The 22,048-nt window shown below is 57.7% G+C and overlaps 2 protein-coding genes across 4 annotated transcripts; both read left to right on the top strand.

The window, feature by feature from the left end:
* Window positions 1-622: 622 nt before the first annotated feature.
* AURKAIP1 (aurora kinase A interacting protein 1) lies at window positions 623-2,366 on the top strand. 3 transcript variants are annotated; one of them, XM_033113503.1, is made up of 4 exons: window positions 623-770; window positions 1,232-1,321; window positions 1,626-2,041; window positions 2,183-2,366. In XM_033113503.1, exons 2-4 carry the CDS (start codon window positions 1,270-1,272, stop codon window positions 2,282-2,284), a joined length of 570 nt encoding a protein of 189 aa, XP_032969394.1. In that variant the 5' UTR covers window positions 623-770; window positions 1,232-1,269; the 3' UTR covers window positions 2,285-2,366. The 3 variants fall into 3 exon arrangements, with proteins under 3 accessions (XP_032969394.1, XP_032969392.1, XP_032969393.1); XM_033113501.1 differs by having other exon boundaries at window positions 624-770; window positions 1,626-2,071; XM_033113502.1 differs by lacking the exon at window positions 623-770 and adding an exon at window positions 777-955 and having other exon boundaries at window positions 1,626-2,071.
* Window positions 2,367-16,245: 13,879 nt separating this feature from the next.
* On the top strand, window positions 16,246-20,731 carry MXRA8 (matrix remodeling associated 8). Its single transcript, XM_033115097.1, has 10 exons — window positions 16,246-16,395; window positions 17,463-17,486; window positions 17,604-17,909; window positions 17,995-18,096; window positions 18,248-18,718; window positions 18,966-19,124; window positions 19,308-19,347; window positions 19,430-19,506; window positions 19,621-19,701; window positions 19,921-20,731. The coding sequence occupies exons 1-10, from the start codon at window positions 16,347-16,349 to the stop codon at window positions 19,944-19,946; spliced, it is 1,335 nt and encodes a 444-aa protein (XP_032970988.1). The 5' UTR covers window positions 16,246-16,346; the 3' UTR covers window positions 19,947-20,731.
* The last annotated feature ends 1,317 nt before the right edge of the window (window positions 20,732-22,048 follow it).

Here is a 22,048-nt window from a genome sequence, read left to right as displayed (position 1 = left end):
GTGGCAACAAGGGCTTGGCCAAACCCAGCCCTCCACGGAGGCTGCTTGCAGTGTTTGTACAAAAACGGAAGTTCCTGGTTTTCCTTTCCAAGGGTAGCTTTTAAAAAGTACAGTAATTCTACGTATGCAAAAAGCGTCGTGTTATCCGCGTTAGACGTAGGCCGCTTTCACTTATCCGGCCTGGTGGACAGGACAGGAGGCTGCCAAGCTGTAGGGATGGGGCGGCGCCCAGCTCTGCCCCGACATGGCACTCCGGGCGTCCGAGGTGCGGGAGCCGGCCCAGGCCGCCAACGCCTGTGTGCCACCGTCACTCCCAGCCCCGGGGGAGCCGCGCGCTCCTTCACCAGCAGCCCCAGCACGGGCGGCAGGCCCGGCCGCTTCCGGCGTCCCGTGAACTGCACTTCCGTCGCTGGAATAACGTCCCCGCCGCAGTCCCGAAACGCCACTTCCGTCTGCCTTGGCCCCTGCCCGGTCCGGGCGCCGCAGGAATTCGGGTTGCGCAGGCACAGACGGCAGACCTTGGGATTGTGGGAGACGTAGTTTTCTCGCCTCTGTGAGGGCCCCGCGGCGCTGCCGAGCTTGGTTGCGCGGGGCGGATCCTCTGGCCGGAAACCGACCCTTTCCTGGCCGGGCGGGGCCTGTGCCCATGCGCGGTCGGTGTCGTGAGGGCGCCAGGGGGCGCTGGACGTAGGAACCGCTGGGCGGCCGTAGGCGGGGCTGCGGAAAGGTTTAGGAACGGACCGGAAGTGCCTGAGCGCGGCGGCGGAATGGTCAGTTTGTGTCCCATGGGTCGGGTCTGCAGAGGGTGGGCGCGCGTCCGTGGCCTGCGTGGTGCAGGGACAGCCGAGAGACCCGCCGGAGGCGGTCCGCTCTCCCGGGGCCTGGGACCCACCGGCGGCCGTGGTGCGCCGGACCCGGCCTTCCGTGCGTTCGAGGGTCAACACCGCCCCACGTGGTGGGTGCCTCGGGGTGAAACTGAGGCTCCAGGAGGGTCGGTGACCTGCCCGGAGTCGCGCAGCGGGGAAGTGGCGGAGGCGGGGTTTGTGCCCAAGTCAGGTCGTTTAAGGGAGTGAGCGGTATTTGCAGTAACGTTCTCACGGGGGGAAAGGGTGATGGGGTGTGATGCGACAGTCGGCGCAGGACCGCAGTCCCCAGTCCTTGCCTGCCCCGGGGCGGCTGCCCGAGAGGTCGGCCGCTCCCGCGTGACCTCAACACGCACCTGTGTTTCCAGCTCCCCTGAGCGCTTGGGGCCGCCGCCACCCACAGATCATGTTCCTGGTGCGTCTGACTTCTCAGCTGCTCAGGGTTGTTCCCCGGGCAGGTAAGAGGCCCCGAGCGGACAGATGGGCGCGATACACATCTGGGTTGGAAATGTGGGGCCAAGCCGCTCCACTGCCCTCAGCAGCTGTGCCTCACCGGCGGGAAGCCTGGCCTGGCCACACAAACTACCCTGTAAACAACCGGTATCACAAAGGGAAAGTCTGGGCAGGGCTTCAGGCCAGGAATAAGGTGCAGGTCACCCCCGTCTGTGATGGAGGTTCTGCTTCTCAGTGCTGTCAGGCCTGGGGTCTGCGCTCAGTCTGATGTGGCCCCGTGGGTGGTAAGTGCTATTTTGTTTTCTGCAGGCCTCCGTCGGCCCTGGCCTCTTTCAGGAGTGCTGGGCAGCCCTGCTTGCAGGCTTTACTACAGCACGCGGCCAACAGGCCCAAATGGGTTTGCTGTCCTCCCTGGCAAGGGTGTCCAGCTGGAGCTTGAAGAGATGCTGGTTCCCAGGAAGATGTCCATCACTCCCCTGGAGAGCTGGCTGACCTCTCGCTACCTCCTCCCCAGCCTGGAGGCTGGGGCCCCAGGGACTGTGGCCCCAGCCCAGCTCTACGAGTGTCCTCCGAGCCCGGTGGGGGAAGGGGCCGATCAGGGCGGGGAGGGGGTGCCCGGGGCACCTGAGATGCAGTGCAAAAATGTCCTGAAGATTCGCCGGCGGAAGATGAACCACCACAAGTACCGCAAGCTGGTCAAGAGGACCCGCTTCCTGCGACGGAAGGTCCGGGAAGGGCGCCTGAAACGGAAGCAGGTGCGGGGGCTGGGGCAGGGGTTGGGCAAGGCCCCGTAGCCGAGGGCCCGAGGCCCCGAGGCCCAGCCCCAGCCTCAGACCCCTCTGTGGTCTCTCCTTCTATCCTCGCAGATCAAGTTCGAGAGAGACCTGAAACGCATCTGGCTGAAGGCGGGCCTGAGGGAAGCCCCTGCTGGCTGGCAGACCCCCAAGATATACCTGAGGGCCAAATGATTCCGGGGCTCACCCGCTTATCACTGCTGCTGACACACTGCAATAAAAGTGCAGACAGCTCCGCTGTTCCTGCCTGCCTGGACCCTCTGCCTGGTGTGAGCTACCTTGGGGTCGAGGCTGGTGCCAGCCTCTGCTGTTACAGCAGACACAAGGCCCAGGTGGCAGATTGGCAGTCCCTTCCCCAAGCTGGCCCTTGTACTGCTGCCGGGCCTGCGAAAAAGACAGCCTCACCATTGAGGAATGTATGCTGTGGGGACAGCTAACAGGTCCTTGGGCACATACGTTCCACTGGGGGAGGCAGCCTCTTAATGAGCACATAAGTGACAAGTGAGAGGGACAACACTAGGGGTCAGGGAGGGCCCGGGCCGATGGGGGGGTATGGGGGGGCCCGATAGGGGAGGGCAGGGAAGGCCCCCGGGCCCCCAGAGATGGGGGATGGTGCCATGCAGGCTCCAAGGACCTGGGTCTCACGTGATCCTCTGAGGCGTCCTGCTCAGGTGTCAGGTGGGGCTGGGGACCCCTAGCCTGCTGTGGGCTGCTTGGCCTCTTCCACTTCCTGAGGCCTGGACGGCATTGGCCTGGAGGGTGTGCTCTGGCAGGTTCAGGGCTGGGGCTGGCGAGGAAGGGGTGCCGCTTATGGAGATGGACAAGCCCTGGAGCCTTAGCGGGAGCCAGTGGTCCCCAGTGACCCCAGGTTCCTTCTGGCTGGAGAAGAAGGCATTATCCCTGACCGAAGCAGCTGGAGGTTGGGGCGGAGTGGGCTGGGCTGCCCCCAGGGCACTGGTCAGAGCACCACAAAGGCAAACGCGGGTGAGCTCAGCACCTGCCCTGGTCCCTGACGGTGCTGATCTGCCTTGAGGCGTTCACGATGCTGGTACGTCCCCCTGCCCCCCATCCCATAAGGGCCACGCCCCTTACTGTTTTTTGTCACAGCATTGTGTGGGGGGTCGGGGTGTGAGTTCCCTGCAAATGAGGCAGGTCTTGAGCACCGGTCCCCACCACTTCTCTGGAATAGAATGAAACACATCGCCACATTGGTAACTCGTTGCTTCAGGTGGCCAGGTGGGCCCCTGCCCTATGTGTGCCAGCCAGGGCTCTGCCAGGTGGGTCCGCCCGGATGCAGGCACATGGAGGGGGCTGTGTGTGGTGAATTGTGAAGAGGGTGAAGCTGGCCATGACCTGAAGGAGACCGGCGATCAAGGGCGCAGGCCTGCTTCCGTTGGCGGCCCCGAGGGGGCAGCAGTCAGGCCCCTGGCAGCCTGGGGTGTGGACTGAACCAGGACAGGGAGTCTGCACCCTGTCACCTAGAAGGGCTCCAGCTGGGGTCACAGACGTCCTTCCGGGTTTTTGGTTTCCCCACTGTGGGTGGAGCAGGTCCCGTGGCTAGAGCCGCCTCAGTGGCAGAGCCTCCCTGGGGTGGAGTGGACTTCGCCCTCGTGGTGCCAAGTCTGCCTGCGCTCTGCAGGGGCACCCAGCAGGGCCTCTGCCTGCCAGTGGCGTCCTTGGCTGGTGCTCACAGCTGCTGAGCAGCTGCTGCCCCACAGCTCACCCCACCCTTCCTTGGCTGGTGGGAGGAGAACCGGGAGACCAGGTCATTACACAATCGAGGCTGGGCGGTGAGTTCCGAGGTGCAGGGAGCCACACACCCAGACACCTGGAGGCTGGCAACTGGCCTGCCTGCTCCAGCCCACGGGAGGCAGGCTGCCACAGCCTCTAGGACAGTTGGCCTCACGATTCTGCCAGAGCAGTGCTTAACTGGGCACCTGGCCACATTTGGAGACATTCTGGTTGTGAGCGTGGGGTGCCACTGACAACGACGGGTGGAGGCCAGGATGCTGCCAGATTCCCTTCGGTGCACAGGGCGGCCCCACCTCCAAATAATGAGCCCCAAACGTCAGTGGTACCACAGCTGGCCCCCGGTCCAGATGTCACTGATTCTGTCAGGTCAGCTCCTGAGCCAGCCGAGGCCCCCTCCAGCCCCCTCCTGCCCTGCAGGACCTGGACCCTGGCAGCCCTTCTCTCCCTGCTCCTGCTCCAGTGGCCTGTGTGCAGAGCTCATCCTGCTTGTGGCTTGGATGCCTTTGGGCCCCAACCACGACCTCAGGAGGCAATTCTGGGGTTTTATTTTTATCTCTGCAGCTCCTCCCCTCTTCCCTGTGCAGCCTCCACCCTGCACCCCAGGCTGTGGGATGGGCAGCTCCTGCCTGTGGTCTCCTCTCCTGGCTTTGGGCAGCCCCTGAGCGAGTGCAGAGGCAGGTGGGGTGGGCAGAGTGGGGGACCGGCGAGCTGCCCTGTGCCCCAGCCTCCTAGCAGTGCCTAGGGCTTGGGTTCTAGGCAGAGGAGGCCCCCGCCAGGGCCAGAGCTGATGGGGCTGGACTGGGGGTGCTCTGGGGCACTTCCTGGGCACCTTGCATTTTGGGCCCAGCATGGGGCATCTCAGTGAGCTTACACCTTGTCAGCTGCTCCATGCCTGGGCATTCCCACCCACATGGTGGGCCAGCAAAGGAGCCAGGCAGGCGCAGGGCCCGTGTGAATGCTGAGGCTGAACTCAGCCCTGGTAAGGGATGTCTGGAGCCTTGCCCACCTCGTACCCAGGGGCAGATGGCCCCTTGCCATGAACGGCTGAGCCCCTCCTCGATGCGTGTGGGCGGGCGAGGGAGACAGAGTGTCCTCACGGAGCAGAGGCTGAAGGAAGAAACCCGCTGGGGGTTTGGGGGCACCGATCCAGCCCACGGTCCTGCGGAGAAGGAGCTAGCTGACCTCCAGGCCCCACTGGGGGTCTGAGGAGGAACGCTCAAGGGCTTGGGACACCAGAGCTCTCCCATGAGCAGGTCTCCTGACCACTGCCCGGCCCAGCTCAGTGGGTCAGTCACCCACTGGGCCCCCTGGGACTCGGACATGAGACTTGAACCTTTCCGCTGAATCCAGGCAAGGGGGCCAGGTGGGGAGGGGTCCAGGCCCCTCTCCTCCCCAAGAGGAGCCTGTTCGCTTTGATTGGTCTTGTTGGTTTTCTTACTTTGTATTTACAGTTAAGGTTTTAATTTTCCAACCGAGTAAGATTGTTACGGCTTAACGTGAGCTGCTTGTACAAGGCTGTGTACAGAACAGCAGCCCCACCTCACCGTCCCGGAGTCCATCCCAGGGCCGTGACCTCAGCTCCTTCCGAGGACTCAGCTGCTCATTGGCCTCGGCCCTCGGGCGCCTGCTGTAGTCGCATCACTGTATCGTTCACACAGGGCCTTACCTCAGCAAGATCACATTCCTTCCTCATACAACTATTACTATTTGTTTTCCTGTTTTTTCTTTTGCACATGTCTTATGTATCTATCACTAATTCAGCCCCAAACTTGCTGACAGAATTTAAACACTCAGTTCGGTCCAGCTTGTCAAGTAATTGTTGTTCAGGTGAAGTACCTTGCACCTGAACCACCGCAGCCACCCTCCCCCCAGGCTGCCCTCGGCCTCATCAGTGGACTCCCTGTTTCTGGTTCCAGCACTGCGTTTTCCACTTTGGTGGTGTACTCCCTTCTTTTCACGGAGTACATCCTATAGTAGCTTTCTGAGAAAGGGTGCATGGTAGATAAATCATAGAATAAGAATTACATTAAAAAAAAATGAATAACTGACACGTATGAGAGGACTTCTTCCATCACAGGCCTGTGCTAGGAGTCATTTCATTTCACAACGAGCCTGTCACTAGCCTTGTTTTATTAGTGAGGACCCACTTCGGGTACAGAGATTAACTCGTCCCGGGTGTATAGCCAAGAAGTCATGATTCAGCTCTACATCTGTTTGATTCCAAAACTTAATTTTTTAAATTTATTTTAATAGAAGTTATGTGTGTACATAGCTAAATAGCTTAATAGTTCAACAACGCTTAAGAAAAACAGTAGTCTCTCCTCTTTCCCATACCACCTTTCCCAGAGGCAATGTCAGCCCTTTTAGTTGATTCTTTCTGGTAGTATTGTCATATCTCTAAATTGGTGGCTTTCAGACATTTTTGACTAAAATTCAAAATGAGAAATACACATATTTTATATCACTGCCTGGTACATACACACCCCTGAGAAATTAAGAAAAACAGCACTTGCCCTCCTAAATGCAATAATCTCAGATGTTTTCTAGTCTTATTTCATTTAAAAATGCTGCTTATGACCCACTGAGTTCACACTAATGGGGTGTAATCTGCAGTTTGAAAAACACTACGAGATGTAGTGCTCTTTTTGCTGCATTTTGTTTTCATCTTTGGCGTTTCCTGTTGACCTCTCTTGTGCTGTCCCACTGCTCCACCCCCTCTCTCCCTGCACATAGACACTGTGAGTTGGGATGTGTGAGTTGTCTGTTCACATGACTGTGAAGGGACTAACATTGTGACTGCTCCTTCCCTGTGTGAGTTGTCCCCCTGGAGTCAGTAATTGTCTTGTTTTTTTGTTTTGTTTTCAATCCTTTAGTTTTCTGTGTCCTCACAATTTCAATACCATGTTCTCAGCCCAATGCCCAATGCCTCTGAGGTCCTGTCTCACCACTGAAGTCTTGCCGGGATCCGACCTGCTCCAGCCAGGCTGCAAACCCACTGCCTCTGGGACCTCTCTTCCTCCTCTCCAGGGGTTCTCTCACACTCTCCCGCTTCCTTCCTTTATCTTTCGTGTTCTCCCCTCATGTTTTAAGAGCACATACCCCATAGTTTCCTGCAGGAAGAAACATGAGAGAAAATGTGGAAACCTTGCATATCTGTAAATATCTTCATTGTATCCTGTTACTTGGTTGACAGTTTGGCTGGATATAGAATTCTAGGTTGGAAATTATTTCCTGCAAAGCTTTGCAGGCATTGCCTCATTCTAGTTCCTGTGCTGCTGTTGGGAAAATTAAACCCATATTGAGTCCAGAGCCTTTGTACATGGCCTATTGTTTTTTTTCTTATTAGTTTCAGACGTACAAAACAATGTAATAGTTAGACATTTATACCCCTCACAAAATGATAATCTCCCTCCCCCAATCTACTACCCCTCTGACATCATATATAGCTGTTACAATTCCATTGACTCTTCCCTACGCTGTACTCCACATCCTGTCATCATATATATATATATATATATATATATATATATATATATATATATATATATATAAAGTTGATTTGTCTCTCTTACCTCACACATGCTCAAGTTTACTGCATATTTAAAAGAAAAAGTCTCGAAGAGCACCCCGCAAGTAATAAATATCTGATTGTGGAAATGATAAGGAGTTCCTGCCTGACTCAAGACCCTCAACCTCCTACTTCCCTGGCTCACTGTTCTTCAAGAGCCTGCTTGCAAGTCCTCCAACAAGCAGGTACATTTCTGCCTTGGGGTCTAGACATTGGCTGTTCCCTTCACCTGGAACGCTTGCTTACACTCAGGCATCTGTACAGCAGTTTTCCTCACCTCCAAGTCTATGCTCAAAAGTCAGGTCTCGGGGCCGGCCCAGTGGCTCAGGCGGTTGGAGCTCCGTGGTCCTAACTCCGAAGGCTGCCGGTTCGAGTCCCACATGAGCCAGTGGGCTCTTAACCACAAGGTTGCCAGTTCAATTTCCCGAGTCCCGCAAGGGATGGTGGGCAGCGCCCCACAACTAAAATTGAACACGGCACCTTTTGAGCAGAGCTGCCGCTGAGCTCCTGGATGGCTCAGTTAGTTGGAGTGCGTCCTCTCAACCAAAAGGTTGCTGGTTCGACTCCCGCAAGGGATGGTGGGCTGTGCCCCCTGCAACTAGCAACGGCAACTGGACCTGGAGCTGAGCTGCGCCCTCCACAACTAAGATTGAAAGGACAACAACTTGACTTGGAAAAAAGTCCTGGAAATACACACTGTTCCCCAATAAAGTCCTGTTCCCCTTTCCCAATAAAATCTATTAAAAAAAAAAAAGTCAGGTCTCATTGACCTGATAACTCTATTTAAAAATGCCTTAACCCTAGTACCTGCCCTATTTTCTTTTCTCCATAGCACTTGTCACTAATATACCATATACTTTATTAGTTTATTAAGTCTGTTGTTTCCCTCCCCGTCCAGAATGCTCACCCAAAGCGCCTAAGAACTAAAATACACTGTTCTGCAAGCATTTAAATAAGTTAATGAAAGAATGAGCATGTTACCCCACACTTACTTAACCACTTTGATTAACACAACTGTAGTTAAAAGATACAATTGCAGACGCCTCCCACAGATCTCTAAATTGGAAATTCCCTGTTGTTTCTCTACTGCTTTTCTTCTTCGCTTTGTAAACGTTCACAGTGACACCTTCCTATGGGTCTGTGCTCACCCTGCAGTAGCCCGAGTCGACTTAGCCAGCTGAGCCACCCCAGCTGTCACCAGAGGAGCACAGACAAGCTGTCCTGTGGCGTCGTGCCAGAACTGACCTACAGAATAAAAGATGGCCTGACCCGGGAGCAGTAAAAGGCGTGGAGACAGTGCTCCCGTCCTGTGCTGTGCCGGAGGGGCTGGGATGCTGCAAGCCACGTTTCTGCTCTATGTATCTAAGCTACCTGGAATTCTGCACGGGAGCGTTCCGTCCATTTACCGCTTCAGTCGTTTGTTTCTATCAGCTGCACTGGTGGATATTTATATTTTGGTTTACAACCCAGTACTCCTTTATTTTGCTGTTCCACGTGTTCCAGCTTTGGGCCTTGGGGGCTCTCAGGTGATTCACGTGCAGCTCTACACGCCGTCCTTCATTTTTAAATGCTTCTTCCCGTGTGGGCGCTACGGGTTCGTGGGCTCATCTTGTCTACCGCCCCCCATCCCCGTCCTAAATAAACCGTTTCTCCAAGGAGCCGAGCAACCAAGACCTGGGTGCTCGGTGTGCTCACTGCTTCTAGGCCTTCCCAGACGACAGCGCTGGGAAATGTGTGTGCGCACTGGCCCGTGTGCAGACCGTCCCTATGACCATTTCTGCAACTATCCATCCGTATATGTATCATGCTAAACACAGTTTACACTGACGTCTCCAGCTGAAATCCGTGGCCACATGGATCATTCCAGCCCCTCCCCTTGCTCAACGGAACCTCTCTCTCCAGATAGTGAGAAAAGTGTCTCCCACCACCTGATACCCATTTGGTTAGTTGTCCAACCCCAGCGTGGGTGCGTGCTTGCGTGCGTGGGTGTGGTGTCAGAATCGAGAAAGCGTAGGCCGTGGGAACAGCTTGGTCAGCCGGGAGCCCAGCCCTGCGCTTGTCCTGCTGCCGGAGTCTCCCGGACGCAACTTTTCCCAGGCCTCTTAGGTGAGCACTTCCCCCACCCTCTACAGTGAGGCGATTTCACGTGTGATGCAGTTAGATTTTTTTTGTCAGCTCCTAAATGACTTTAATTTGCAAATGTTCATCTTCACTCTGCGCTGTGCAGGCCGTTGTGTGTCCACATCACAGTGTCGAGTAGCCAACGTCCCTCGGGCCAGAGTTGAGGTTTTAAACACCAAGGTTCACGATGGTGGTTAATTCAGCAAGGGCTGCTAGCATTAGCTGGATCATTTCTAAATTAGGTAGTAAAGCTGATCGCTTAGGTTTGCCGTCTAACAATATAAATGTGTGTGGACGTATAAACACGTTCATAGAAAGGCATGTTAATGTCGTTGAACCAGGAAGGGTACATACGATGAAGAGGAGAGCAGCTGTCCTTCATATACAAAGTGTATGTTCTAAACACAAAGAGAACGGTGGTGTCCTTTGCTGGGTCAGGGAGAGTGTTCTCCCACCCACACGGCCTCTGAGGCCGCTGGGCCCCGGGCTCCTCCCACCAGGGCGCCACTCTGCTTTTCCACGTCCTCCTCCCTCTGCCCTGGAAGATCAAGTCCTCGCTCCTACGAGGACCAGTGCTCCCATCATCATTTGCTGCTGTGCTCGTTTTCAGTATTGTCCTGATGAGAACTGTAGCTGAGATGATCGTTCCTTTTTTATTTTATGTATTACATTGTTTGATTCTTTTTAATAAGGAGGACCTTTTTTCAATTACAGTGAATATTCAATATTATATTAGCTTCAGGTGTACACACGGTCGTTTGGCATTTATATAACTTACGGAGTGATCCCTCCAGTCAGCCTAGTTCCCACCTGGCACTACACACAGTTATTACGATGTTATTGACTGGGTTCCCTGTGTAATACTTGACGTCCCTGTGACTATTTTGTGACGACCAGTTTGGCCTTCTGAATCCCCTCACCTTTCTCAGCCAGCCCCCCACCCCCTTCCACCCGACAACCATCAGTTCCTTCTCTGTATCTGTTTCTGTTTATTTTGTTCTTAGATTCCACATATAAGTGACATCATACGGCATTTGTCTCTCTGCTGACTTATTTCGCTCAGCACAATCCGCCCAGGTCCACCCAGTCACGTTTCTTGTATCAACAGTGGCTTACACCAGTGTCCTCTGACAACTCCCGATGTTACCTTCCCCAAATTCAGGCCTCAAATCCAGAATCTGAAAAACCAACATGTCTTAAGCCTCCCCTGTCTTTGGGGTTCCCCAGACAGCTACAGGCAACATGTATAAAACGGCGGCTGACAGGTAACCAAGTGCACTTGTTACACCATGTCTACGACCTCGTTACAAGTGTGAAAGCTTCCCAGTACATGAAGAAAGTCTAATAAGAAGGAAATGTTCAACCCCATTCCAAACCCGCCCTGTACCCTCGACCTAGCAAGATTCTGTGGGTTGTGAGGAGGCCCCTGGAAAGGGCCCACAGAGTCCCCAAGTGGGTCTGCAAGCTCTTACGTAGCATTGATGCGAAGCTGACGACTCTTGGGAAAATTCTGCAGGATAATGAAAGCTGTTAGCGGGACTTACCCAGAAAACCACTCGGGACGGTTCTGTCAGGGGTGAGCTGCTGTGCCCAGGGCCTCTGCATTCTCTCTCGTTTGTGTCTTCTGCAGGACAAGCTACGGGGACTTTGATGGTGGCTCAGCACGCCCAGCTTGGATAGCAGAGGAACCCCTGGTTGGCCCCCAGGGACTAGTCTGCAGGTGACCCCAGGGGTGTGAGTGGGGGTCCGGGGAGACCAGTGCCCAGCCAACATTCGGAGCTGGTGGGGCTGTGTCGTGGGCGTTGTGCTGCTGACACCACCCCCAGCCCCTTGCTCCGTCCCCACCATGCTGCGGGGACGACTGGGCTGCTTGCTCTGCAGCATAGGTACCCCAAAGAGGCAGGCACTTGACAGCGGGCGCAGGGGACTGGACAAGCCTGTCCCTTTTCTGTTGGAGTGCAATTGGATAAACCGAATTTGTAACCATAACCATGCTGGGAACATCACATTTAAAGGTAAATCTTCCTTGGGGGTGGACAGGTGGCTCAGTTGATTAGAGCTCGAGCTCTGGGCAATGGGGCTGCTGGTTGGATTCCCACGTGGGCCAGCGAGCTGCACCCCCCCGCAACTAGAATGAAATCAATGAGCTGCCACTCAGCTCCCGGGTGGCCAGATGGCTCAGTTGGTTGGAGCACTGGCTCTCAACCACAAGGTTGCTGGTTCGACTCCTCAACTCCCGCAAGGGATGGTGGGCTCCGCCCCCCACAACTAAGATTGAACAAGGCACCTTGAGCTGAGCTGCCACCTGAGCTCTCAGATGGCTCCGTTGGTTGGAGTGCGTCCTCTCAACTACAAAGTTGCCAGTTTGACTCCCGCAAGGGATGGTGGGCTGTGCCCCCTACAACTAACAATAGCAACTGGACCTGGAGCTGAGCTGCGCCCTCCACAACTAAGACTGAAAGGACAACAACTTGACTTGGAAAAGTCGCAGAAGTACACACACTGTTCCCTGATAAAGTCCTGTTCCCCTTCCCCAATAAAATCTTTAAAAAATAAATAAATAGGGGCCAGCCCGGTGGCTCAGGCGGTTAGCGCTCCATGCTCCTAACTCTGAAGGCTGCCGGTTCGATTCCCACATGGGCCAGTGGGCTCTCAACCACAAGGTTGCCAGTTCAATTCCTCGAGTCCCGCAAGGGATGGTGGGCTACGCCCCCTGCAACTAGAAAACAGCAACTGGACCTGGAGCTGAGCTGCGCCCTCCACAACTACGATTGAAAGGACAGCAACTTGACTTGGAAAAAAAAAAGGCCTGGAAGTACACACTGTCCCCCAATAAAGTCCTGTTCCCCTTCCCCAATAAAATCTTTAAAATAAATAAATAAATAAATAAATAAATAAATAAAATAAAATAAATAAATAAATAAATAAATAAATAAATAAAATAAATAAATAAATAAATAAATAAAATAAAGGTAACTCTTCCAGGTCGGGGACAGGAGGGCACATGCCACAGGTGCAGCACTGTCCTCTCAGGAAGCTGGTCTGCTGGCTGCTCTTGAGGCAGAGCCGATGAAATGCGACACAAGTAATCGGTGGGTCGTGCATCACAGCTCTGGCTCTGGCCTGCAAAGCTGACAGTACGCAGGTCTCTGCCGGAGCCACTGGCCTTTGTCCACCCTATGGCAAGATACAAGCTGGAGGGAGCATCCACATCTTTTCAGGGAGAAAGGTTGGCTGGGCCATGAAGTACTGTTTGTATATTTCCAAATTTCTTCATCTGTATTTTCAAATCACAACTGCATGGATGATCCCCCAGCATCTGGACAGCTGGTTCTCCATTGGAGACCCACAACGGTGCAAACCATCAGGAGTCCAGGGGAGGACCAACACATATGCAAGTGACTGCTGCCAGGAAGACTGGCCAGAACCAGCAGAAAGACGGTGTGGGGGTGACACTGCCAGCATTGTGGTCTGTGCCACTCTACTCTCCACGCATCGGTGTGGTTCCAAGGAAACCCCGGGACCGTGCGGCACCTTCCGCCCACGCCCACAGCACGCTCCGCTGCCCGCAACCAGTCCTGAGCCCAGACACTAGTCGGTTCTCCTTGGGAAACTGGTGGCTTTGGTCTTTTTAAGTCCTGCCCTTGCTCCGCTCAGGACAGCTGTATCGCTTTTTTACGGCGGCAGCACAAATTGCCACAAATTTAGCAGCTTAATGCAGCACATCCGTTATGGCACAGCTTCCACGGGTCAGGCATCTGGGTCCTCTGCTTGGGGTCATGCCCTCACCGCACCTCGGATGGCGTCATCCTGTTCCTTGTAGGACTAAAGTCAACGTTTTTGTTGACTGTTCTTGTTGGTTGTCGGCTGGGGCTGCCTGCAGGGTCATGTCACCTGGTTCCCTCCACAGGCTCTTTTACTGCATGGCCAGCGGGAGAAGCTGATGACAGCCAGCCATTATGGGGACTGTGAATCAGGAGTGGCACCCTAGCACCTTTATCATGTGGATGCGAATCGTTGTCCCGAGTAGTCAGCACTCCTGCGCACGCACTCGGGAGGACACGGTGTGGACACAGCAGCCTGAGCCCTGGGAGCCTGACTGGGCCGTGGAGGGCTGTCTTCCTTGGGAGTTCCTGTAGGCCTTGACAGCTCTGCACTAACCGTTGTGGCATTTCCTGTGTCAGCAGACCACGGGGAGGCCCCGCCCTGTGTTCTTCTCCTGGAAGCACTTGTCACAGTGCAGAAAACGATCTTTCTGGTCAGCGAGCCTCCCTCTAACAGCCTTAGCATGGGGGGAGCCTGGCATCTGGCTCAGTGCTGACTCCCCCTCCCTGGCACACAGTAGGTGCTCAGCGATTGTTTGCTGAATGCTGTGACAGCAGGTGTGAGCATGTGTGTGTGTTTGTGGTTTTTCCTCCCTATGAGCCGGGCGGTCTGGAATGTCCGAGTCCTCGGGAATAGGAGCCAGAGTCTGATTCTCAGCTGGGCTGGCGGGCTGACGCCCCTGTTCAGTCATGTGTCCTAGGAGAGGGGAGGTGGGCCCAGCGCTCCCGGTGACTTGGGGGCTCGGACAGAGCTTAGAGTGGGACCACACTGATGTCAGTGGCTTTGTTTTGTCCTGATCTATTATCTTCCCAGATGTGCCAGGCGAGGCTGGGAATTGAGCAGCACACAGGCACTTGAGGGGGACCCAGGCCCTGGCTGTGGGAGGGGCAGCCCAGGCCGCCTGCTGGGCCTCTGCTCTCATCTGTGACCATTTCTTGCCAAAGACTGGGGGGAGGAACAGCCCTTTCTGCTCATCTTGGCTCCTCTGGCCTTGAGCAGAGAACAGGATGGGGCAGGGGGCGGGGAGTGGCAGCCTGGCACTTGTGTGTTCACCCTTGCCCAGTGGTGTGGGGTCAGCTTGCCCTCAGTGGTGCCCCCCTCTGACTTCTTTCTGCATCCGGCTGAGGTGAGAGCTGGGTCTCCAGCAGGAGGGCGCCACTGGACCTCAGCACAGAGAGCCTGAGGCCAGGGACCTGCTGGTGTGGACCAGGCGTCCCCAGGCACCTAGCTTGGGGCTGGGAGCTGACTGGGTCCCCTTCCAGACTGAGGGGTCAGCTCTGGGCCATCCCTGCCTCCCCAAAGCTCTGCTTGGATATATTCCCTCCATGGAGGAAAGACAGCGGCAGACAGAGGCAGGAACAGAGGACAGAGATGGAGAGACAGACTCGGGTGGGCAGGGCGCAGAGGCGGAGGGGGGGGGGGACTGGGAGGGCAGCCACCAGCCCTAATATAAACCAGTTAGAAAAACAGGAGGGAAGGCCAGGCCCCAAGGCTTTGCCAGGCAGGCTTGTTTTTCCAGAATGAAAGGCCCAGGGAGGAGCTGGGGGCAGGGGGCGGTTCTGATTCCAGTTTGGAAAATGGGCTCCACCCCTCAGGGCCTGGATCCTGCTGAGGAAACCGTTAGGTCAGGATGGGGGGCGCCATGCCGTAACCCCTTGTCCCTCTGCGGCAGCAGCAGCGCTGGCCTCCTCCCCAGCCCAGAGCTGGGCTGGGCTCCTCGCTTGTCTGAGGACTTGGGGACCAGGGTGGGGTTCAAGGGTGAGACCCCAGCCTGCCAGGGTCTGGGGCTTGTGGCCATATTTGATCCAAACGAGCAGCCTAAAAAATGCGCTGTGGGTTTTTGTGGTTGTTTGGATTTTTTTGAGGTTTGCTTAACTACAAGGAGTGGGTTTGGTACACAGTGCCTGCTCTGTTATTTCACATTTGTTTATGTGATTTTGTAAGTTTTCCCAGAGTTTCAAATTTGTGCTTTCTGAGAGGGAGGTCCTATACCCACCTCCTTCCTCCCCTCTGGTTGGGTGGGGTGCTCCCAGAGCCATGTAACTGGGTCTCGGTGGGTGGGGTGCTCCCAGGAGCACTATATCCGGGTGTGGGTGGGTGGGGTGTGTCTGACAGCAGTGTAAACTGCAGGTTTGGTTTCAGGGACACCAACCTGTGGCCTCGATGGCGGGCCGATGTTGGGGTGCAGGCCAGAGAGATGGGGGTTGCTCACCGACTGGCCCCTTTCAGGGCTCAGGGTCCCACCCTCATCTCCCTGGCTCCTGTGGATGTTAAAGATGACTAGTAAACAGCAGACGCTTCATGCAGTCCCCAAGGCCCCCCGGGCTGGTGCCACTCTGATCCCCATTTCACAGGTGAAGAAATGCAGCCCCTGAGAAGGGCACACCAGGGTCACTGCACTGACGCGATGAGCCAGTGGGCAGTCTGGTTCCCTGGGGATCCCCTAGGATCCCTTTCTACTGGCCTCCAGCTCCACAGCAGGCAGAGAAGGGAAGACCTGCGGGCGTTGTGGCCAGGCTGCCCACTTTGGGGAATGCCCTGGGAAATGTCCCCCTACAGAGGTGGGTGAAGGGATGCTCTCAGAACTCCAGCCCCACACAAACTGCAGAAGGGCCCATATGTGGGCATCTGGGACCATGCCCTCGGGCCCTGCTGCCCTCCCTCCGAGGGCTGGGCTATTGCCCCCTCTCCAGGACGGGAGGCAGAGAGGGGTCCAGTCTTTGCTCAGACTCTCCTACTGTTTGGGACACAGTGGCCACGGCCCTCCCCCTCCCCACCAGGCCGGCCAAGAATGGGGAAGGCCCAGGGGCCGGGCAGGAGCCGAGGGGGCGGTCTGCAGAGTGTCGACCGGCCCAGGGCTCCGTGATGTCATGGCGGGTGCTAAGGAGGGGGAGGGGGCCGGCTGTTTTTCTGGAGAGTTAGAGCTGGAGTGAGACAAAGCAAGGCCGGCAGGCTGGGCTGGCGGGCGCCATGGAGCTGCGGTCCCAAGTCCTGCTCTGGAAACTTGTGCTCCTGCAGAGTGAGTTGGGGTGGGAGTGGGGGCAGGAGGCGCAAGCCGCGAGTGGGTCCAAGTGAGTTTGCATTTTAGGCAAATCCGCCTCTCTGAGCTGAGCCCAGAGGGGTGGGGTGCCACCGCTGGGAAGGGGACGGCTGTGGGGGGACCTCAGAGGGAACAGCTCGGGATGAGTTCTGGGGCCCCCAGGACCCAGGAGGCTGTGAGTTTTGCAGATGTCCTCCAGAGCCAGAGGCCAGAAAGCCAAGCTGAGACAGAGCTACTGGGGTCCCTCAGTCCTGCTCTGGGAAGCCCCTCAGCCTGCGCTTTTCCCAGTTGTCAGGAGGGGAGTAGGTTGGGGATTGTGGGGGGCCTGGGAACAGTGAGGCCTGCACGGTCTGTTCCAGTTCCCCCTGGCTCCCAGGCCCCTGAGCCCGCCCCCAGGGCTGGACTGCTGACCCGGCACATTCCTTCTGCCCTGGGCACTCAGCCACATCTCTGGAGCAGGAACTTGGCTTGTGGGGTGGCAGATGGTAGGGTTATCCCCCACATCCAGCTTCCTTGTGCTTCAGACCAACGGGGCTGCAGCCCTGGGTGAGGTGGGGCTCCAGCAGGTAGAGGACCATCAAGGGCTCAGGTGGGGTGGCCCTCAGCAGGTGAATTCCACATCGGGAATACACGTGCAGGAGCCCCCACAACCAGCCTCCCTCGGGCATCAGACTCTGGCAGCCTTGCTGCAGTGATGGTGATGGTGGCCACCATTCCTGAGGCTGGCCTTTGGTGACAAGCATGCATTCCAGAGCCGCCTGTGGGAGGTGCTAACCCTGGTCCTACCACTCACTTCCAAAAGGACAGGCTCGTTCCTGCAGCCCAGCAGGTGGCTGAGGGTTAAGTGGGAGGCGTGCCTGCCTCAGGAGGGGCTACAGGAGACCCCATCTGTGTGCTCCTGGCTTCTCTGGCTTTATCTCCACCCACTTAGTGGGTGTCATTATCACCCACTTCAGGGAGGACCAAAGAAGGGACTAGGGGGCCAAGCCCCTCCCCTGTATGGGTGGCCCCCTGCCCCGTGTGACTCACTCTTCCTCTCCTTCTAGGCTCTGTGGTCCTTCTGTCTTCAGGTTAGTGAGCACCCTCCCCCCTTGGAACCACGACAGATCCCTTCCCATCCGGCCATCCCACCCTGTACCTGACCCCTTGGGTCCCACCCGTCCCCCAGTGACTCCCCTCCCCACCAGGGCCATCTGGGTCCTCGACAGCGGGCAGCTCCGTGGTGTCCGAGTCCGCAGTGAGCTGGGCAGCTGGCGCCCGGGCCCTGCTGCGCTGCCAGAGCCCGCGCATGGTATGGACCCAAGACCGGCTGCACGACCGCCAGCGCGTGGTGCACTGGGACCTCAGCGGCGGCCCCGCCGGCGGCCCCGCACGTCGACTTGTGGACATGTACTCGGCGGGCGAGCAGCGCGTGTACGAGCCGCGCGACCGCGGCCGCCTCCTGCTGTCGCCCTCCGCCTTCCACGACGGCAACTTCTCGCTGATCATCCGCGGTATGGGACCTTGAACCGCGGTGGGGGCTCGGGGGCTGGGCCGGCGGCCGCGGAGCTCATGGTTGGTTTCCACGCGGGTGTGCAGCGGTCGGGGAGACAGACGAGGGGCTGTACACCTGTAACCTGCACCACCATTACTGCCACCTCTATGAAACCCTGGCCATCCGCCTGGAGGTCACTGACAACCGTGAGTGCGCCCCTCCCCCCCGGACTCCACCCCCGCCTGTCCTCACCTATCCCCGCCACTGTGGACGCCCCGCTCCTCGCTCCCTCCCCCGACCCGCAGTCCTAGCTGCCCCCCCTGACCCCTCCCCCCGCTGACCGACCTGCGCCCCCAGCCCGGGTCGCCGGCGCGCACTGGGACGGCGAGAAGGAGGTGCTGGTGGTGGAGCGCGGCGCGCCCGCGCTGCTGACTTGTGTGAACCGCGCTCACGTGTGGACCGACCGGCACCTGGAGGAGGCGCAGCAGGTGGTGCATTGGGACCGGCAGCCGCCCGGGGTCCCGCACGACCGCGCCGACCGCTTGCTCGACCTGTACGCGTCGGGCGAGCGTCGCGCCTACGGGCCACCCTTCTTGCGCGACCGCGTGGCGGTGGAGGCGGACGCTTTTGCGCGCGGCGACTTCTCGCTGCGCATCGACCAGCTGGAGCCGGCCGACGAGGGCACCTATTCCTGCCACCTGCATCACCACTACTGCGGCCTGCACGAGCGTCGCGTCTTCCACCTGAAAGTCACTGAGCCGGCCCCCGAGCCGCCCCCGCGGGACTCCCCAGGCAACGGCTCCAGCCACAGCAGCGCCCCCGCCCCAGGTGCAGGAGGCCGCCTTGGGCTCCTGGGGACGGCCTAGGGGCTGGGGACGGCGAGGCCCCGCTCCTCTCTGTCCCCCATAGGGGACGAGGATGTTAGCGGAGGGGAGGCGCCCCCCCCGCCCCCCCCCGCTGAGGCTGCCTGTGTTCCCGAGCCACGTGGCGCAGCAGGGGGGGCCTGCGTGGGGGTGCACCGGGTGGTCCGCTGCGCAGCACCCTCCCTGACGCCGCCCCTACACGGCCCTCGCAGACCCCACGCTAGCACGTGGCCGCAGCGTCATCAACGTCATAGTCCCGGAGAGTCGAGCTCACTTCTTCCAGCAGCTGGGCTACGTGCTGGCTACCCTGCTGCTCTTCATCCTGCTGCTCATCACGGTCATCCTGGCCACCCGGCAGCGCCGCCGTGGAGGTGAGCCAGCGCGAGCGCAGCGGGGACGCCGGCACTGGGAAGCCTTTCCGGATCGGAGGCGGGGCTTGGGGTGCGCTGCCGGAGCCGAGGGCCAGCAGGGCGCCCAATGAGCCTCGGTGCCGGGAGGTTCCTCAGAGCTGGGGAGGGGGCGAGACTACCCCCAACACGAGTCTCCCTCCCCAGGTTACGAATACTCAGACAAGAAGTCGGGGAAATCAAAGGGGTGAGTGCCCCCTCCCGGCTGTCCTAGGGGGCCAGGCCCCACCCCATCCGCCGCTCTAACCTCCCCCCACCCTCCCCTCCAGGAAGGACGTGAACATGGCAGAGTTTGCTGTGGTCACAGGGGACCAGGCTTTTTACAGGAGTGAGGATATCCAACTAGGTGAGGGCCTCCTACACACACACCAAGGCTCCGAGTGAGGTGCCTGGGCCTGGGCCTGGGCTGGGGGAGGTACATCTTGAGGGGGCGGCTCACCCTGCTCTCTCCCTGCACCAGATTACAAAAACAACATCCTGAAGGAAAGGGCTGAGCTGGCTCACAGCCCTCTGCCGGCTAAGAACATCGACTTGGACAGAGGTGAGTGGCTGGGAGGGAGACTGCCCCTGCCCGTCAGAGCCAAGCCCATGCCCCTCTCCACCCACTCTCAGAAGGCACCAGCCAGCCCCGCGGGCAGGAATCCCCTGCCACCTGACTGCTGCAGAAACCCTGGGGCCATCCTGCCAGATGTCCGCCTTGTATCCCTCCTTACAAAGGAGAGGCAGAGGGCAGCCACCCACCTGTTCCCTTGGTTTCCAGAGTTCAGGAAGGAGTACTGCAAATAAAGTGATTGGGGCTCCTGGCTGGCTGGCAGCTCCTGGCCAGCAGCACATCCTCCTGACTGACCATCATGCAGCTCACCTGGCCCCCCTTTTGGCGGCTGGTCCCGCCCATCCTGGAACTTTGGCCTGATCAGGTGCAGAGCAAGGTTGCCTCCAGACATCTCTCTAGGGAGCCACCCTCATCCTCCAAGCTACAGTGGGCTCCTGGGACTCTGCCAAGCATTGGGGCTGCACCGGCTGTGCAGGCACTCCCTGCTGGCCCTGTCTCCCCCTCTCCCCCCACACAACCTAGCCCTCAGGCTCTGCAGGCTTCTGCCCTATGGGAGAGCCCCGCCTCTGCAGGGGCAGGCCAGGAGACACTCTAGGAGTGGGGATCAGCCTCAGGGCTGGCACGCCTCCCTTCTTCTCCCCTTCTTGTGGGGAGCTGTCCTCCCCAGCCAGGCTGCCATCAGCTCTGCATGGGGACCTGAGGACTGCACACCCCCAGCCCTCGGTGCTGTGTCCGGCCACCTGGGGCTACCCTGGGGCCCTTTCTCTGCTTCCCAGCCTGCTCTAGCCTCCTTTCCTAAAAGCTGTCTTGACAGTCACTGGGCTCCTTGTGACTTTTGGCCCCTCCCTGGGCTGGAGTCTGGGGCTGCGTCATTTTTTGGCTTCTGTTTTATCTGAGGATGGGGGAGGGCTGATAATGGTTCTCAAGTGGCCTGTGTGGCCACTGCCAACACCCCCATTTACTCCTCCTGGTAACTTACTGCCTTCACAATAAAGACCATACCTGGTTTTTAGACTTGGTCCAGGTATACCTCTGCTGCTCCCTCTCTACTTCCAGGGCAGAGCTGGGCCATGGGACCCCAAAGCTGTCCTTCGCCTGAACTCCCACTCTCACTGCCCAGTTCTTGGAGTGGGGGTCTGGGTGCTGGTGTCCTTGGAAGAGCGGAGTTGCAGCCAGTTTCTCACCACTTACTTTCAGGTCGTCTCCTGAGGGTTTGTCTAGACGTGGGGGAGGGGCGCATGTTGGTGGACATGGGGACAGAGGAGGGCAGTGTTAATTCAGTCCCCTGAGAAGCAGATGCCAAGATGGGACTAGATATGTAAAGATGCAGGTGGAGGTAGCAGGAGGAGGCAGGAACACCTGCAGACAGGTGACACCCCCAATGGAGGGGGTGGGAAGGGGCTGTGGGAGGAGGAAGCCTGTGTCCCCAATCCTGACCCCATCCTCCAGAGCCCTCCCAGGACAGCAGCAGGCAGGAAAGGGTGACTGTCACCCTATGTTGGAAAACCCTTGTATGAAGAGGCAGCAGCCACCCACACAGGTTGGCATGCAAGCTCCCACTTTGGGGAAATGAAAACCCTGGAGTCATTTTCATGAAGGCATAGTGTCAATAAAGTCATAAAAGGAAGTAAAGTCACCAGCTTTATTACTTAGTAGATCCCAGAAACGGGGGTGGGAGGTGAGTTGGGGGAAGGCCAGCCCTCCATCCCAGGTCACCAGCCAGCAGGAGATGAGAGCAGGGTAGAAGCACCTCTTACTTACATGGTGGTTGGGGGGGCGGTCACTAATTTTTCAGCAGCTCCACTCTTAGTGGTTATTTTAGAAGGTGCCTGGGAAAAGCCGGCCAGGAATCTAAGCTCGAGTCCTACTCTGAGTCCAGACTGGTGTGAGTAGGATTGTCACATGAAATGCCGGGACAGCTACTCAAGTAGCTGTTTGCTCACACCCTCTCTCCAAGGACCCACAGTGACAAGGCAAGAAGGCACGCTGGCTTGGGGGCTGTGGCTTGTATGAGAATGTGCCTTCCTCCCAGCCCAGTGACTCCTGGCCCCACAATGCCCACCACTGCCACGGGCAAGGTCCCTCCTGTAAGGGCTCCGGCTCTGTCCACAAACTCACCCCTCCTTGCAGAGCCTGGCCTGACCACAGCGGTATCAGCTGGGATTGGCTACCAGCTTCTCTCCTGTGACTTGGACTGTCAGGTGGAGGCGAGAAGCTCAGGGGCATCAGATGCCCTGGATCTGTGTGACCAGCAGCCATTTGTGTCTGGTCTGGGGGGTGCTGGTCTCCCATGAGCTCTCAGGGCACGCATTGTCTCCCTCTTTCCCTGGACACA

Source organism: Rhinolophus ferrumequinum, chromosome 9, assembly GCF_004115265.2.
Source record: "Rhinolophus ferrumequinum isolate MPI-CBG mRhiFer1 chromosome 9, mRhiFer1_v1.p, whole genome shotgun sequence".
NCBI lineage: Eukaryota > Metazoa > Chordata > Mammalia > Chiroptera > Rhinolophidae > Rhinolophus > Rhinolophus ferrumequinum.
Note: the sequence above shows the minus strand (reverse complement) of the source record. Positions and strands in the feature narration are given on the sequence as shown.

Excerpts from the sequence above, each read along its gene's own strand:
- AURKAIP1 (XM_033113501.1), top strand. The coding sequence starts at position 1,270 with ATGTTCCTGGTGCGTCTGACTTCTCAGCTGCTCAGGGTTGTTCCCCGG. Across the intron at positions 1,322-1,625 it reads CAGGGTTGTTCCCCGGGCAG|GCCTCCGTCGGCCCTGGCCT; the intron begins GTAAGAGGCCCC and ends TGTTTTCTGCAG. Across the intron at positions 2,072-2,182 it reads GGCGCCTGAAACGGAAGCAG|ATCAAGTTCGAGAGAGACCT; the intron begins GTGCGGGGGCTG and ends CTATCCTCGCAG.
- MXRA8 (XM_033115097.1), top strand. The coding sequence starts at position 16,347 with ATGGAGCTGCGGTCCCAAGTCCTGCTCTGGAAACTTGTGCTCCTGCAG. Across the intron at positions 18,097-18,247 it reads CCTGGAGGTCACTGACAACC|CCCGGGTCGCCGGCGCGCAC; the intron begins GTGAGTGCGCCC and ends CTGCGCCCCCAG. Across the intron at positions 19,348-19,429 it reads AAGTCGGGGAAATCAAAGGG|GAAGGACGTGAACATGGCAG; the intron begins GTGAGTGCCCCC and ends CCTCCCCTCCAG.